At 45.3% G+C, this 16312-nt stretch overlaps 1 protein-coding gene across 1 annotated transcript; it reads left to right on the top strand.

Annotated features, from left to right (window-relative positions):
* Positions 1–1423: 1423 nt before the first annotated feature.
* Positions 1424–14558, top strand: LOC133665459 (solute carrier family 22 member 13-like). Its single transcript, XM_062070759.1, has 10 exons — positions 1424–1798; positions 1867–1970; positions 5236–5390; positions 6455–6623; positions 6702–6822; positions 9237–9334; positions 9445–9659; positions 11559–11667; positions 13899–14105; positions 14413–14558. Exons 1-10 carry the CDS (start codon positions 1424–1426, stop codon positions 14474–14476), a joined length of 1617 nt encoding a protein of 538 aa, XP_061926743.1. The 3' UTR covers positions 14477–14558.
* Positions 14559–16312: the final 1754 nt, after the last annotated feature.

The raw sequence follows: 16312 nt of genomic DNA, 5'->3' as shown, positions 1-16312 counted from the left end.
CCCTGTAATGTTTGTCTAATCCAGAATGGGATTCTGCTGAAAATCTTAATTTCCCCTCGGGGATTATTAATGTATTTCTGATTCTGATTCTGATTGATTAAAAATCATGTCTCCCACCTGTACAGTAAAAGGTTGTGTCCATAAGCCGAGAAGTTGGTCAACGTTGCCATTCCATTCAGACCCGAAGATATTGCGAGGAAATCACAAAAAGACTCTCATTTCCGCCCGCATTACGATTAATTCATCATCTAAAACGGGGAACACAAGTCTGTTGCAGAAAGATATAAACATCCCGTCCGTCTATGTATCCCAGTGAAAGCAGACCTTGTACAGTAAGTGATTGTTTTGTTATGTTCAGACTTTGTGTTTCTTGTTTATAGCACTACTGCTACATGATGCTTAGTGTTTTCATTCTAAAACGGCTGCATACCAATATAAGGTTCTGGATTACCATTTGTCCCAAAGTAGTCGTTGCTGGCTCTCATGAAGTCTGCCATGATTTGTAGTGTTGTTGTTGTTGAAGGTAATAACGAACGCTGTCTTGCTCCTCGGAAAGTATGGAAATATTACATGTTATTATGACTGTGACTACGTTATATATACAGTACGCTTAAAGGCCTACTGAAAGCCACTACTACCGACCACGCAGTCTGATAGTTTATATATCAATGATGAAATCTTAACATTGCAACACATGCCAATACGGCCGGGTTAACTTATAAAGTGCAATTTTAAATTTTCCGCTAAACTTCCGGTTGAAAACGTCTATGTATGAAGACGTATGCGCGTGACGTCAATCGTTGAAATGGAAGTATTCGGACACATTGTATCCAATACAAAAAGCTCTGTTTTCATCTCAAAATTCCACAGTATTCTGGACATCTGTGTTACTTCCGGTACAGGCAAGGCTTTTTTTTTATCAGCGACCAAAAGTTGCAAACTTTATCGTCGATGTTCTCTACTAAATCCTTTCAGCAAAAATATATGGCAATATCGCGAAATGATCAAGTATGACACATAGAATGGATCTGCTATCACCGTTTAAATAAAAAAAAATCATTTCAGTAGGCCTTTACAGCCTGTATATAAAACCTTGATGGAGGTGTTGGATGTTTTTTTAAAACCCTTAATAGGCAGAATCGATCAAATCCCCATTACCTGTATTGTTAGCTACCTATTGCAAGTTAGAATACATTAGAAAAAAGAAAACGTGTTCTTGTCTTGCATAGGGATTTGGAATGATGGGCAAAATTCCAGAAAAAGTAACCATGGTAAACACTGTACAGTAAGGGCAGAAACCAGATCAGCCTGCCTTAAATGCTGTCTCATCCTTGTTGAACAATAGAGTTTGGGTTTAAATATTAACACGTGTCGTTTATAAGTCCTCATATGGCAGCATTTCAACTCAGTCAGCTGTGAAAACATGGCTGACTTTGGAGACGTCCTACGGAACATTGGGGAGTTTGGAACCTTCCAAAAGCTCATGGTTTTTGCACTTTGTTTTCCAAATATTATTTTGCCTTTTCAATTTGCCTGCGTGTTTTTTATCCAGTCCGACCCGGAGCGACATTGCGACACGGACTGGATCCTGAAGGCCGATGCTAACCTGACCCGGCAGGAGCAGCTGAACCTGACCGTTCCTCTGGAACAGGACGGTTCTTTCAGCAGCTGTCGCATGTTTGCTCCAGTGGACTGGGACATCGGGACCATCAGGGAACACGGACTCAACGAGACAACGGTGTGCCAGAATGGTTGGATGTACAACAGTGAACTTTATACAGACACCATAGTCACTGATGTAAGTGCAGACTCCATCTCATATACCTAGACTACATTTTTTAATTCCCCTTTGTGTTGTGGTTATAGTTTGATCTGGTATGTGATCGGGCTTATTTACTGCAACTGGCACAAACAGTAATGATGACGGGCATTCTGCTTGGTTGTCTCTTATTTGGACCTTTTGCTGAATCGTAAGTGATGTGTTTTTGTACATCTTTGTCTGGCCGATGCACACATAAAGATAATCCGACTCTCAAAGATGATCTTTACTGATTATCCTGAGGAGATGTGAGTGATCTTTTTTGTTCTTGGATGGCACATCAGAGAGGAATCTGGTAGAGCAGTGCAACAGACAAAAAGAAAATCACACACAATTTGGCCCCTAGTCCTCCAGGCTTAGGGTTGGGTGTGGGGCCAACAACCCCACCCCAAATAGTTATGGAAACTAATAAAATCGTCCAGCAACCAATTGGCAGTTTGACCGCTAATGATGAAAGCCCTAACACGTAAGTCAGTAGTGTGATTGGCTATCTACTCGGGACCAAGATCAAGAGTCCTCGTTCCATGGAACGTGTGTACCAAGTACCAAACATCTGAGACCGTTAAAGTATCAATCAATAAATCAATCAAAGTGTATATGCCTCAAAAGGCTGCACAAGCAACCGGTACAATGGACGTCGAGTGGATCTAGTTAATAGTGTGAGAGTCCGGTCCATAGTGGGGCCAAGTCAGCAGCGCAGGGACGTCCCCAACTGATGCACCAATTAGTGGTACCCGGGTCCCGACTTTGAACAGCTAGCGACACATCTGTGGTCACATAATTACCTCTCCATGCAGGAGAGGGGGGCAGAGCAGAAAACAGACGGCTGATCAACTGGTCTAAAAGGAGGGTCTATTTAAAGGCAAGCGTAAGTACTTGAGAAGATGGAAATACCGAGTAGATATCCTCGGGATCAGTGAATGTCGCTGGACAGGAGCTGACGAACATATAACCAGTAATGGAGCAATTATCGCCATCATAGTCTCTAAAGCAAGAGCGAACGCCCTGCTTGAATAAGAATTAATAAGCGAAAAATCGATCAGAGCCCGCTTTAACTCCAAGCATGCTCAGCTTACCATCCTCCAAGGCTGTGCACCAACTAACGAAGCGGAAGATGAGGACAAAGACAGTTGGTATGAAGCACTACAATCTGCAGACTCCAATGTCTCACCACACGACGTACTTCTGATTATTGGAGACATCAGCGCTAAAGTCGGCTCCGATAACACCAGCCTTGAAAGGGCAATGGGATTACATTGCTGCGGAGAAGTTAACAAAAATGGTGTCTTGTTGAGTTTTGCTTAGAAAACAACTGCGCTATTGGTGGAACCATCTTGGGGGGGAAACTTCTAATCAAATTGACAACATTGTGATCAATTGTAGATGGCGGCGATCTCTGCAAATGTCTACTGTGACCACTGTTTTCCAGTGGCGACCATCAAGCTGAAACTTTGCAAAACATAAATGGAAGGATCACCACGTAAACCACTCGACATAGCCAAACTCAAGCGCTGTAAGACTAACCGAAAATATGTGTTAAATCTAAAGAACCGCTTCTCTGCTCTTGCCGACACCTATCAGAACTCAGACGTAGACACAGGGTGGAAGATCATCAATTAAACATACGTAGAAACAGCCACAAAGATCTAAGGCTACAGGAAGAAGAGAGGACGGACCTGAAGACCAGAATATTAAAAAACACCAAATCAATTAGACTCCAAATGAAGGTGTGGCTTGCCTCTAAGAACAAAGCCCATGAAGTCAATACGAGTGCAAGGATTTTCAAAAGGGCTTTTGTGGAACGGGAACAAAGCAACCAAGAGAGCCGACTCCACCCTCGGCCGCCGACTAACTCTCGGCCATTGTCCAGTCCGCATGGATGAGCGAAGATACATCTAAGGAGACCGAGGTGTCCGATACCTGCTCATTCAGCCAAGACACTGTGAAGCTTGTCCGTCCCGGTGCACAGCGCCAGCTCAGCAGCCCTGTCTCTTCATCTGCATCTCCTCCAGTCTCTCCAAACAGACTCAGCAGCTGGTCTCCATGGCTAAAAGGCTCCCGGGAAGCAGATCCAGAAGTCCACAAAAAAGCACCGCAGAAGTCAGGAAAGTGCCACCCCTTATCACACAGTCCCAAAGGGTCCCGAACCAAAAGGCGAAAAAAAACCCACATGAAAACAAGAGGGAAACATCAGGAACACAAAAGGATGACACGAGAGCACAGAGCTCCTGCCACCAGCAGCCACTACAGCGGCGCCATCTTGGAAAATAATCGAGTCGTGTTTGTAATTCTACATGGCGATCACGACACCTTCATATGTGGTAATCAAAACTACAGCTAAGATACAATCAAACAGCTGGTGTGTCATGAATAAAATCCTCATCATCAGCGGTCACTCGAACGAGTATGACGATCCTCCTGGTAGGGGGGTATCCCTTTATGGAGGATGCCTGAGCGTGACTTTGTTTAACGTGGGGAGACTGGTGCACAGACAGTCACCACACGATCCTTGACAGATACGGGTCAGGGTCCAGTGGCATGGAGTCCAAGATGACTGGGGACCCTTTTCTGCTGCAGCCTTCATACGCCATGCCAGCCGTTGTGCCGCTCCATAGGGTGAGCAATCATTCTCCGCCTGTTCCACCGTTGAGGTCTTGGGTTATTTCCCCATAACTGGGCCCACATGGATGTGGGGATGCCTTCTTCCACCATCGCAGCCGTTGCGGTGGTTCTTACAACTACCGTCTTCTGCCTGCTCCGCCGTTGAGGTCTTCACCGTATCCCTGGCTATGGGGCAGTCAGGTACTAGGCCTTTTCCAAGGGCCATCTGGGGTAACAGTAGTAAAGGGGTTAACCTCCTAGTGCCCCAAGACCCCTTAGAGGAGCCTCAACTGCCGGATGCACTTTAACGTCATGCCCAGGACATGAATAAAATACATACCGCTCAAACATTTGGTATGGCAAGGACTACTTCCTGACTGAAGCAAAAAACCCAAGTCAATACACTACTGCCATCTAATGCATGCAAAGTCTACTACACTGTGTAATACTTGCAAATGAGACTCAAAAGTATAAGAAAAAACAAGATAACTAGACAGCACAGCTTAGGGGTAAATGTTAAATAATAGGTTTTTTTTAAACAGTTATTTGTTAGCACATTCGAACACACCAGAAATCTGTACCGTTGAGTATCAATTCCCAGGTACTGGGAGTAGGTAATGTTTCGATTTAAATGTGAAACTCTAACGACCACCACTTCCTATTAGAAATTATAGCATCACAGATGCTGATGTTTTGTAAGCATTGTGAGGTCTCTTAAACAGATTTTAAAAGTCTTTATGTGTGTACCCGGTTTAAGAAGACTCATTCACGCAATTTGTGTCATGTTCGAACCTGTTGTGTTTTGTTTTCTTCAGGTTTGGTCGTAGACGAGCAGTTCAAATACCGATGGTTGCAAACTTCATTTTTACTCTCACCAGTGCTTTTTGCCCCAACTTCCTGCTTTTTCTGCTCTCCCAGTTTTTGATGGGTGTTGGCTATGGAGGTTTTCGGGTGAATGCAATTATATTAGGTAAAGTGCATTAACTAAGCATGAGCTTCTGACTATTGACCTTCTTTCCACACATTTAAACTAAATCTACCAAAAATAAATGAATTATGACAATGGTTCGGTTGTGGCAATTGCATGTACCTACCTGCACTGGATTCCACCAAGCTAACACAAAGTACAAATTGAGCATTATAAAAGTATGTTATGTTAGATGGGATGAGAATCAGCACCCCCAAGTCCGAATCCATGGTTCTCACCTGGAAAAGGGTGGAGTGCCATCTCCGGGTTGGGGAGGAGACCCTTCCCCAAGTGGAGGAGTTCAAGTACCTCGGAGTCTTGTTCACGAGTGAGGGAAGAGTTGATTGTGAGATCGACAGGCGGATCTGTGCGGCGTCTTCAGTAATTCGGACGCTGTATCGATCCGTTATGGTGAAGAAGGAGCTGAGCCGGAAGGCAAAGCTCTCAATTTACCGGTCGATCTACGTTCCCATCCTCACCTATGGTCATGAGGCTTGGGTTATGACCGAAAGGACAAGATCACGAGTACAAGCGGCCAAATGAGTTTCCTCCGCCGGGTGGCAGGCTCTCCCTTAGAGATAGGGTGAGAAGCTCTGTCATCCGGGAGGAGCTCAAACTAAAACCGCTGCTCCTCCACATTGAGAGGAGTCAGATGAGGTGGTTCAGGCATCTGGTCAGGATGCCACCCGAACGCCTCCCTAGGGAGGTGTTAAGGGCACGTCCGACCGGTAGGAGGCCACGGGGAAGACCCAGGACACGTTGGGAAGACTATGTCTCCCGGCTGGCCTGGGAACGCCTCGGGATCCCCCGGGAAGAGCTGGACGAAGTGGCTGGGGAGAGGAAAGTCTGGGCTTCCCTACTTAGGATACTTCACCAGCGACCCGACCTCGGATAAGCAGAAGAAGATGGATGGATGGGTTATGTTATATAACTTCAGACTTTGGACTGGACCACGTCACGTAGTGATAACTAAAAGTTATTCACAAAGAGTGAACTCACATTTTCATGTGGAAGGGATGGTCCACAAACTTATAAATCAACTTTTTGTTGTTTCTCTGCTTTTTTAGCCACTGAGTGGATTGGACCGTCCAAGAGGTCTTGGGGAACATGCGTGACCCAACTATTTGGTGCATTAGGACAGGCCATCCTTGCTGGTCTGATCTACATCATCAGAGACTGGAGACTAGCTCAGTTTATCACCGCAGCTCCACTGGCAGTCATTTGTATTTATATATGGTAAACATTGACCTTTTACTGATTTCTGCCTATTTAGCTTCCCTGTTGTTTTAACATGATGTCCTGGTAAACGATCAGGTTCCTTCCAGAGTCAGCCAGGTGGTTGTTGGACAGAGGGAGGACAGAAGAAGCTAAAAAGTTGCTGTTAAAGGTGGCAGCTGTCAATAAACGCACCTTCAAAGAGTCTCTCCTGGAAAAGGTACTACAGTCCTAGCTGTGTTGTTGATACATTGTCAAAAGTAACATTTAGGGCTTCCATCATCTAATGCAAATACCGTATTTTCCGGACTGTAGAACACACCGGTATATAAGCCGCACCTACTAGATTTTAGAAGAAAAAAATATGTTTCCACATATTAGCCATACCAGACTATAAGACCGTTGTGGTCAAAAGTTAAGAACATAATAAGAACATAAGTAAAGAACACAGGGGCGCAGAAAAGTGGGGGGTGGGGGGGGTAAAGGAGACGGATTCTAGGGGCCCATGATGGAGGGGGGCCCAGAGAGGCCCCTAATAATGATGAAATTATAATACAGGGGGCCCTGTAAAGATTCTTTTCATGGGGCCCAAAATCCCTAGCGGCGCCCCTGAAAGAACATAATGTCATGGCTGTCTTGCGTTTCCAATAAGTTCTACAACTCTTATTTTTTTGTGATGTAGTGATTGGAGCACATACTTGTTGGTCACAAAAAACATTCATGAAGTTTGCTTCTTTTATGAATTTATTATGGGTCTACTGAAAATGTGACCACATCTGTTGGGTCACAGCAACATACATTATCAATTTTCGTGATGTAGAAAAGTTACAATCAAATCAAATTAGCTTCATGGGGGGTGATTATGATTGACGACACCTGTTGACTTCTCTGAGCCCATTTAAATAGGGCTCATGTGATGCAGTCATTGGACTCGGTTACAAACGTGACAATGGGAAAGTCAAAGGAACTCAGCACAGATCTGAAACAAACGAATCATTGACTTGAACAAGTCAGGAAAGTCACTTGGAGCCATTTCAAAGCAGCTTGAGGTCTCAAGAGCGACTGTGCAGACAATTGTTCGTAAGTATAAAGTGCATGGCACAGTTTTGCCACTGCCACGATCAGGAAGAAAACGCAAGCTATCACCTGCTGCTTAGAGAAAATTGGTCAGGATGATCAAGAGTCAATCAACAACCACCAAAAAGCAGGTCTGCAATTAATTAGAACACAGGTGTCAGTGTCCACAGCCAAGCGTGTTTTGCATCGCCATGGACTGAGAGGCTACCATGCAAGAAGGAAGCCCTTGCTCCAGAAGCGACACCTTAAGGCTCGTCTAAAGTTTGCTGCTGATCACATGGACAAAGATAAGACTTTCTGGAGGAAAGTTCTGTGGTCATATGAAACAAAAATTGAGCTGTTTGGCCACAATACCCAGCAATATATTTGGAGGAGAAAAGGTAAGGCCTTTAATCCCAGAAACACCAAGCCCACCGTCAAGCATGGTGGTGGTAGTATTATGCTCTGGGCCTGTTTTGCTGCCAATGGAACTGGTGCTTTACAGAGAGTAAATATCCATCTTCAACCGCTTATCCGGAATCGGGTCGCGGGGACTGTACAAACCATCGGTTTCCTGCTGAGAACCATGGCCTCAGATTTGGAGATGCTGATCCTCAATCCAGCCCTTGAACACTCGGCTGCGAACCGATCCAGTGAGAGCTGAAGGTCACGAACCGAAGGTGCCATCAGGACCACATCATCTGCAAACAGCAGTGACGCAACCTTTAGCCCCCCCCCGAGACGTATACCCTCTCCGCCATGGTCACGACTCTGCCTAGAAATCCTTTCCATGAAAAGAGAGTAAATAGGACAAGGAAAATTCTTCAGGTCAACCTAAAATCATCAACCCGGAGGTTGGGTCTTGGGCGCAGTCGGGTGATCCAACAGGACAATGACCCCAAACACATGTCAAAAGTGGTAAAGGAATGGCTAAATCAGGCTAGAATTAAGGTTTTAGAATGGCCTTCCCAAAGTCCTGACTTAAAAGTGTGGACAATGCTGAAGAAACAAGTCCATGACGAGTACACTTGTCCAATTGTTTTTGGAAACTGTGGATGTCGTGTCCTCCGTAACAAAGAGGAAAAGAACCATCCGGACTGTTATAGGCGCAAAGTTCAAAAGCCAGCTTCTGAGATGGTATGGGGGTGTATTAGTGCCCGAGGCATGGGTAACTTACACATCTGTGAAGGCACCATTAATGCTGAAAGGTACATACAGGTTTTTATACACTTTACAAGAAATATAGTGCATACGCCAGCTTTCTGAGACTCTTATTTTGTTAGCACAGGCAGAACGGAGCAGGGCTTTTATTGTGAAGACAGGAACTGTGCAGTCGGTCTTTAGAGTTTTGACGGCACGATAGTCTGTTGAAATAAAAATGTGTTTCTCGCCTTCCTGTCGGTCATTTTTCTTTAATAATCCAGGGTCATCTCACGAGACCCTAGGGTGCCGTGAATGTCAATCAAGTGACGGAAGTGGACTAAGAAAGTATATAAAAAAAACTGGATCACCCTTACCCTTGAAGACGTGTTGACTTTATTAAAGATAGCATATTGTTGTGTTGCTTGTGTATTGCAGATTGTGGTGAAAGAGAAAAAGGAGAAAAAGAGCGGCGTTTTAATAATCGTCCAGTCTTCTGTACTTCGGAAGTATTTCTTCACCTTATTATTTACATGGTGAGTCACATTGCACAACTGATGCGACTAACCTCTCAACATCATTGACAATACGAAGTCATTTTGCATTTGTTGGTCTTGCAAGACTAATTCATTTAGTCTTTTTTCAGGTTCTCACTGAATCTTGCGTACTATTGCGTTTCATTCAATGTGGGGAACTTTGGCTTGGACGTGTTTATGACTCAGCTCTTGTTTGGTCTGACGGAAACGCCTGGTCAGATACTTTGCATGTGGCTGCTGGAAGCACTGGGCAGAAGAATATCCTTCATCTCCACACTCCTGGCTGGGGGGCTCTTGTCCGCCTTGATGCTCGCGTTCAGTCCAGGTAAAGTAGTTCCTGCTACAATTTCGACTTAGACTTCCTTTTTATTGTCATTCAGATTTAAACTTTACAGTACAGATAAGAACGAAATTCCGTTGCATTAGCTCTTGGTAGTGCAGGATAAAAGAACAGTAAGGTGCAGATATAAATAAATAGATTATCAGCACCTCCAAGTCCGAGTCCATGGTTCTCGCCCGGAAAAGGGTGGAGTGCCATCTCCGGGTTGGGGAGGAGATCTTGCCCCAAGTGCAGGAGTTCAAGTACCTCAGAGTCTTGTTCAAGAACTGAGGGAAGAGTGGATCGTGAGGTCGACAGGCGGATCTGTGCGCCGTCTTCAGTAATGCGGACGCTGTAGCGATCCGTTGTGGTGAAGAAGGAGCTGAGCCGGAAGGCAAAGCTCTCAATTTACCGGTCGATCTACGTTCCCATCCTCACCTATGGTCATGAGCTTTGGGTTATGACCGAAAGGACAAGATCACGGGTACAAGCGGCCGAAATGAGTTTCCTCCGCCGGGTGGCGGGGCTCTCCCTTAGAGATAGGGTGAGAAGCTCTGTCATCCGGGGGGAGCTCAAAGTAAAGCCGCTGCTCCTCCACATCGAGAGGAGCCAGATGAGGTGGTTCAGGCATCTGGTCAGGATGCCACCCGAACGCCTCCCTAGGGAGGTGTTTCGGGCACGTCCGATTGGTAGGAGGCCACGGGGAAGACCCAGGACACGTTGGGAAGACTATGTCTCCCGGCTGGCCTGGGAACGCTTCGGATAAGGCGACCCGACCTCGGATAAGCGGAAGAAGATGGATGGATGGATGGACTGTACAGATAAATATATTGCACTTTTTTATATACATCCACGTTTATGGATGTATGTTATATTGTCTTTATATTCCAGCGAGTTAATCAATTTCTGGGGGGGAACTGAGGGGATTATTATGATGCGTTCAAGAATCTTAGGGCCTGAGGGAAGACGCTGTTACAGAACCTGGAGGTTCTGCTACGGAGGCTGCGGAACCTCTTTCTAGAGTCCAGCAGTGAAAACAGTCCTTGGTGGGGGTGAGGGGAGTCTCTGCAGATTTTCTGAGCCCTGGTCAGGCAGCGGCTTTTTGCGATCTCCTGGATAAGAGGAAGAGGAGTCCTGATGATCTTTTTCACCGTCCTCACCACTCTCTGCAGAGTCTTCCAGTCTGAGGCACTGCAGGCTCCAGTCCAGACAGAGATGCAGTTGGTCAGTAGGCTCTCTATAGTGCCTCTGTAGTATGTGCTGAGAATGGGGGGGAGGGAGCTGTGCTCTTTTCATCCCACGCAAAAAGTGCATGCGCTGCTGAGCTCTTTTTACAAGAGCTCCGGTGTGTAGGGACCAGGTCATATTGTCAGGAACTTGGTGCTGCTTTCGATCTCCACTGCTGTGTCGTTGATGAAGAGTGGAGCATGGCTGGACTGGTGTCTCCTGAAGTCGACGATGATCTCCTTGGTATTGTCGACGTTCAGGACCAGGTTGTTGGTTCTGCACCAGTCAACCAGATGTTTCACTTCCTCCCTGTAGTCCATGTCGTTGTTGTCACGGATGAGGCCCACTACTGTTGTGTCGTCCGCATACTTCACAATGTGGTTAGTAGTGGACCTGGCGCAGCAGTCATGGGTCATCAACGTGAACAGCAGCGGACTCAGGACGCAGCCCTGGGGGGAGCCGGTGCTCAGGGAGATGGCACTGGAGGTGTTGTCGCCCACACTCACAGACTGGGGTCTGTCTGTGAGGAAGTCAAGCAGCCAGTTGCTTAGGGGGGTACTGAATCCAAGGGGGGCATAGTACCGAATATGATTCATTAGTATCGCGGTACTATACTATTACCGGTATACCGAACAACCCTAGTTGATTGTAATCTGATTATGTTTTGTTCCCTTCAAGGATATCCTGTGGCTGTAACTGCACTGGCGACATCAGGACGTTTCTTGGCTAACTGGGCCGCATCCATATGTAATGTTTATGTTCAAGAGTTATTCCCAACCTCTTGTCGGTAAGACCATTCCCATGAACACCTCTGTTATTTTTTTTGGCCCTGATAATTGTTAGTATAAGTCACATGAATGAATACACATGCCCTTGAAGGTACAGGTTACACCGTAACAGGTTTACATAGTCATTTCTGGCATATAGTACCTAAAACTGCACTTTTGGGGGGAATTTGGCCTATCGTTCACAATCATTATGAAAGACAAGAAAACAAAAATTTTTGCAGCTAATGGGAGCAATCAATTCTACCTCTAAATCACTTTAAAAATGCAATCTAAGGCTATGTCTGCACTAAGCTGGATAACCCCTTAAACGAATAATTATTTAGCCTAAACCCCGTTTCAGCTACACTAAACCATCGTTTAAGGTCCTCGTCCTTGGATAATTTTTTACCTTTTTTTTATAACATCCACGGGAGCACGCATTCTCGTTGACTGTCCTTCGACAAATGGATAAAGTTTTTCGGTAAGTAGAATCACAGCTGACCTCGACATTCGAAAGTTCTCTTGCCGTCTGAGAAGTGTTGTATCCCAAATAGCTGCAATCGCGCGTTTCCTTCTCTTAACGTTAACGTACCAATGATTGTCACACACACACGAGGTGTGGCAAAATTATTCTCTGCATTTGACCCATCACCCTTCATCACCCCCTGGGAGGTGAGGGGAGCAGTGGGCAGCAGCGGTGGCCACGCCCGGGAAATATTTTGGTGATTTAACCCCCAATTCCAACTCTTGATGCTGAGTGCCAAGCAGGGAGGTAATGGGTCCCATTTTTATAGTCTTTGGTATGACTCGGCCGGGGTTTAAACTCACAACCTACCGATCTCAGGGCGGACACTCTAACCACCAGGAAGGTATTCATTTGGGATTTCCACAAGCATCTGTACAGAAGAAAGGAGAAACACGGGCATGCATGTCTGGATGACTCGCCTCCATATTTCCAGTGGTTAACTCCGAGTTCCTAAACCGCTTTATTATGAAGCTGGCTGTGGCGCCTTCACTCTGACGTCACTTCCTGTGTGGGGCGCGGACTTTCTGGCGTCACTTCCTCTCTTCAACCAGCATGCCAGTCCAGGTACACGTTGTATGCAGCTTCTGCTTGCACACGTAATTGACAGCAAGGCATACTTGGTCCACAGCCATAAAGGTTACACTGACGGTGCCGATATAAACAACTTTAACACTGTTACAAATATGCGCCACACTGTGAACCCACACCAAACAAGAATGACAAACACATTTCGGGAGAACATCCGCACTGTAACACAACATAAACACAACAGAAAAAATACCCAGAATCCCATGCAGCCCTAACTCTTCCGGGCTGCATTATACACCCCCGCTACCACCAAACCCCGCCCACCTCAACCGACGCACGGAGGGGGGGTGGGGGGGGGATGTGTGGGGGGGCGCGGTTGGGGATGGTAGCGGGGGTGTATAATGTAGCCCGGAAGAGTTAGGGATGCATGGGATTCTGGGTATTTGTTCTGTTGTATTTATGCTGTGTTACAGTGCGGATGGTCTCCCGAAATGTGTTTATCATTCTTGTTTGGTGTGGGTTCACAGTGTGGCGCATATTAGTAAGAGTGCTAAAGTTGTTTATATCGCCACCGTCAGTGTAACCTGTATGGCTGTGGACCAAGTATGCCTTGTAGTCACTTGCGTGCGCAGGCAGAAGCTGCATACAACATGTACCTGGACTGGCACACTGTTACTGCTGGTTGTAGAGGGCGCTAAATGCTGTGTCATCACAATATGCCCTTATTATTGTAGATAGGGTGAAAATCAGAGAATAATTGCCCCGGGAGATTACAGGGAGAGGCACTGAAATCCGGAAGTCTCCCGGGTAAATCGGGAGGGTCGGCAAGTACGCAGCTGAGCCGCATCAGAGTGGTCAAAGAGCCGCATGCGGCTCCGGAGCCGCGGGTTGCCGACCCCTGGCTTAAGGGGTTATCCGGCTTAGTGTAGACATAGCCTCAGAAAAGTAGCGTCAGATTTACCGCCCGTCCGAGCAACCACTGGCAGAAATGTAGATCTCCGCCTATGGCAGAAGGGGTCTAAAACGGTAACCTGTATAATAACCAAGCTGTAGCGACATTGTTAGGCGCATCGGGTTGGAAGGCGCTTTGTCGATATTTTAGAAAGTGAAAGGATTTTAAGTGTAAGTTATAGCCCGAAAAATATGCTAAAGCTAATGCCCTGAAAGAACATTTGTGTGCTGAGCTCTGCGTTTCAGACAAACAGCCTCGGGTTTGGGCTCCGTCGCAAGCCGGGCTGGTGGTTTGATCGCCCCTTTGGTCAACATGCTGGCTACGTACCGCTGGTCCATACCTATCGTTATCTTCAGCGGCCTGACTCTGATCAGCGGGGCTCTCAGCTTCACGCTTCCTGAGACTCGAGGGATTGAACTACCAGATTCGACCGACGATGCTGAGGGCAACAGGTAAACATTTAGGAATGAGATCGTTGCCCTTGTTAATTAGCCATTCACTTATTATTTTTCATTCAAAATATCGCTATACTTAATTTTGTGTCATCATTAAGATAATTTATACAATATATCTGAGAAAATATATAGTTTATAGCTAAAATATCTCTTGTCTGGACAGAAGTCAAATGGCTTTGTTTCTGTATTTTTTTCCATTAGTATTTGATTTTCCAACAAAAAAGCAACACATTTTGTATTTGTTGTGACACAGCATTTATATTGTGGTGAAGCGCTAACAAAGTTGTATTCATTTTTTTTGCAGGAATAAGAAGATGACCAAGAAAGAGTGTGAATCAAATGTCCACATCAAATCCAGTAAACTGTAGTGTTTTCTATACTACGAACAGCTACGAACAAGATGCAAATAACCCAATTTTAACCCAACCGCTGGTTCAGAAAAGGACGAACCCCTTATTTGAGTTATTTTAACTCAACATTTTGGGTTAATTCTTTCAACCCAACTTTTGCGTTGAATTATTTAACCCAAAAGTTAAGTTATGCTAACTCAATGTTGTTTGATTCATAACCCAACTATTGGGTTGAATTTATTTAACACAAAAGTTGAGGTATGCTCACTACAATGTTGGGCTATTCCAAACCCAACTATTGGGTTGGCAATTTAGCGCTCCTTGTCCCAATAGTTGGTTAAAAATTATCATTTTTTTCTGCTGGTTTGTCTTACTCCTTTCCAACTACTGATGAAAATGATTTTTATTCCATTAAAATATACTCAAAAGCAAGATATGAGTGACATTTTGTTTACAAGAATTGCTGTGAATGGTCTCCCAGGATGCAGACGGGACTCTGGAGGCAAAGTGCAGGTAAGGAAATGATTTATTGTCCATTAATGATGTGGGATACAAGCAAAAGAGCACCAGTCTGCCGATAGCACGGGAAGCTAACGGAATAGCGAACAAGAAAAGCTTAAACAGGCAAAAAGGCGAAGCATAGCTCAGGAATCAAATTAGTAGCCGTCATAACTTTTGCGTGGCTTTGGCTTTGCATTGTAGAGTTGGACTGTAGTTACTGACAGTGGTTTTCTGAAGTGTTCCTCAGCCCATGTGGTGATATCCTTTACACACTGATGTCGCTTTTTGATGCAGTACCGCCTGATGGATCCAAAGTCCGTGATATCATCGCTTACGTGCAGTGATTTCTCCAGATTCTCTGAACCTTTTGATGATATTACGGACCGTAGATGGTGAAATCCCTAAATTCCTTGCAATAGCTGGTTGAGAAATGTTGTTTTTAAACAATTTGCTCACGCATTTGTTGACAAAGTGGTGACCCTCGCCCCGTCCTTGTTTGTGAACGACTGAGCATTCTACGTAAGCTGCTTTTATACCCAATCATGGCACCCACCTGTTCCCAATTAGCCTGTTCACCTATGGGATGTTCCAAATAAGTGTTTGATGACCATTCCTCAAATTTCTCCGTCTTATTTGCCATTTGTGCCAGCTTTTTTGAAACATGTTGCAGGCGTCAAATACCAAACGAGCCAATATTTGTCATGATCCGTGGCTTGGATCATGTTTTTGTTATATTCTGTTAGTTTTGGACTCCCTAAGTTCCTGTTTTTGTGCACCCTTGTTTGTTTTTAGTTACCATGGGTGCTTATTGTTTCCACCTGTCTCTGATTGGTGCTCGGGACGCTCACCTGTTCCCCGAGCACTAATCAGAGGGACTGTTTAATCCTGCCTTTGCCGGTCAGTCGGCTGGCTTCATTGTTTGCTTCATGCAACAGTTACGTTTTGCAGTTCTTGTCTCCGAGTTTATGCTTCCCGTGCTAAAAGGTGACCTTGGCTTCCCGTGCGATCGGCACGTTTTCCTTCTGCTTGTTTTGTGTTTTTGGTACGTGTTTAATTTTGAAGATTAAATCATGTTCTTACCTGCACGCCTTGTCCACTATTTTAGGAATTATTTTATTTATACTTTTTTTTTTTTTTTTACAAAATCCCTATCGGAACCATTTTCAAGCTTCCAACAACGGCTCCTTGCCGCCTCACACAGGTCAGTCCAGGTAGTACATCAAGTCTCGAAAGGTCATCCCGGGCCAATCCTATCATTCCTGGGCCCACTTAACAACTAAATTATGGGATGTTTGGCGAGTGAGGGTACTATGGTCTGTGCTCAGGTTTTCTTTGGACCAGAAGAGGTGGGCC

The sequence above is a fragment of the Entelurus aequoreus genome, linkage group LG14 (genome assembly GCF_033978785.1).
Source record: "Entelurus aequoreus isolate RoL-2023_Sb linkage group LG14, RoL_Eaeq_v1.1, whole genome shotgun sequence".
NCBI lineage: Eukaryota > Metazoa > Chordata > Actinopteri > Syngnathiformes > Syngnathidae > Entelurus > Entelurus aequoreus.
Note: the sequence above shows the minus strand (reverse complement) of the source record. Positions and strands in the feature narration are given on the sequence as shown.

Bases quoted from the DNA above. Each gene is read 5' to 3' on its own strand.
- LOC133665459 (XM_062070759.1), top strand. From the start codon at position 1,424: ATGGCTGACTTTGGAGACGTCCTACGGAACATTGGGGAGTTTGGAACC. The intron at 6,823-9,236 runs GTACTACAGTCC...TGTGTATTGCAG, and splicing joins AAGAGTCTCTCCTGGAAAAG to ATTGTGGTGAAAGAGAAAAA. The intron at 9,335-9,444 runs GTGAGTCACATT...GTCTTTTTTCAG, and splicing joins TTCACCTTATTATTTACATG to GTTCTCACTGAATCTTGCGT.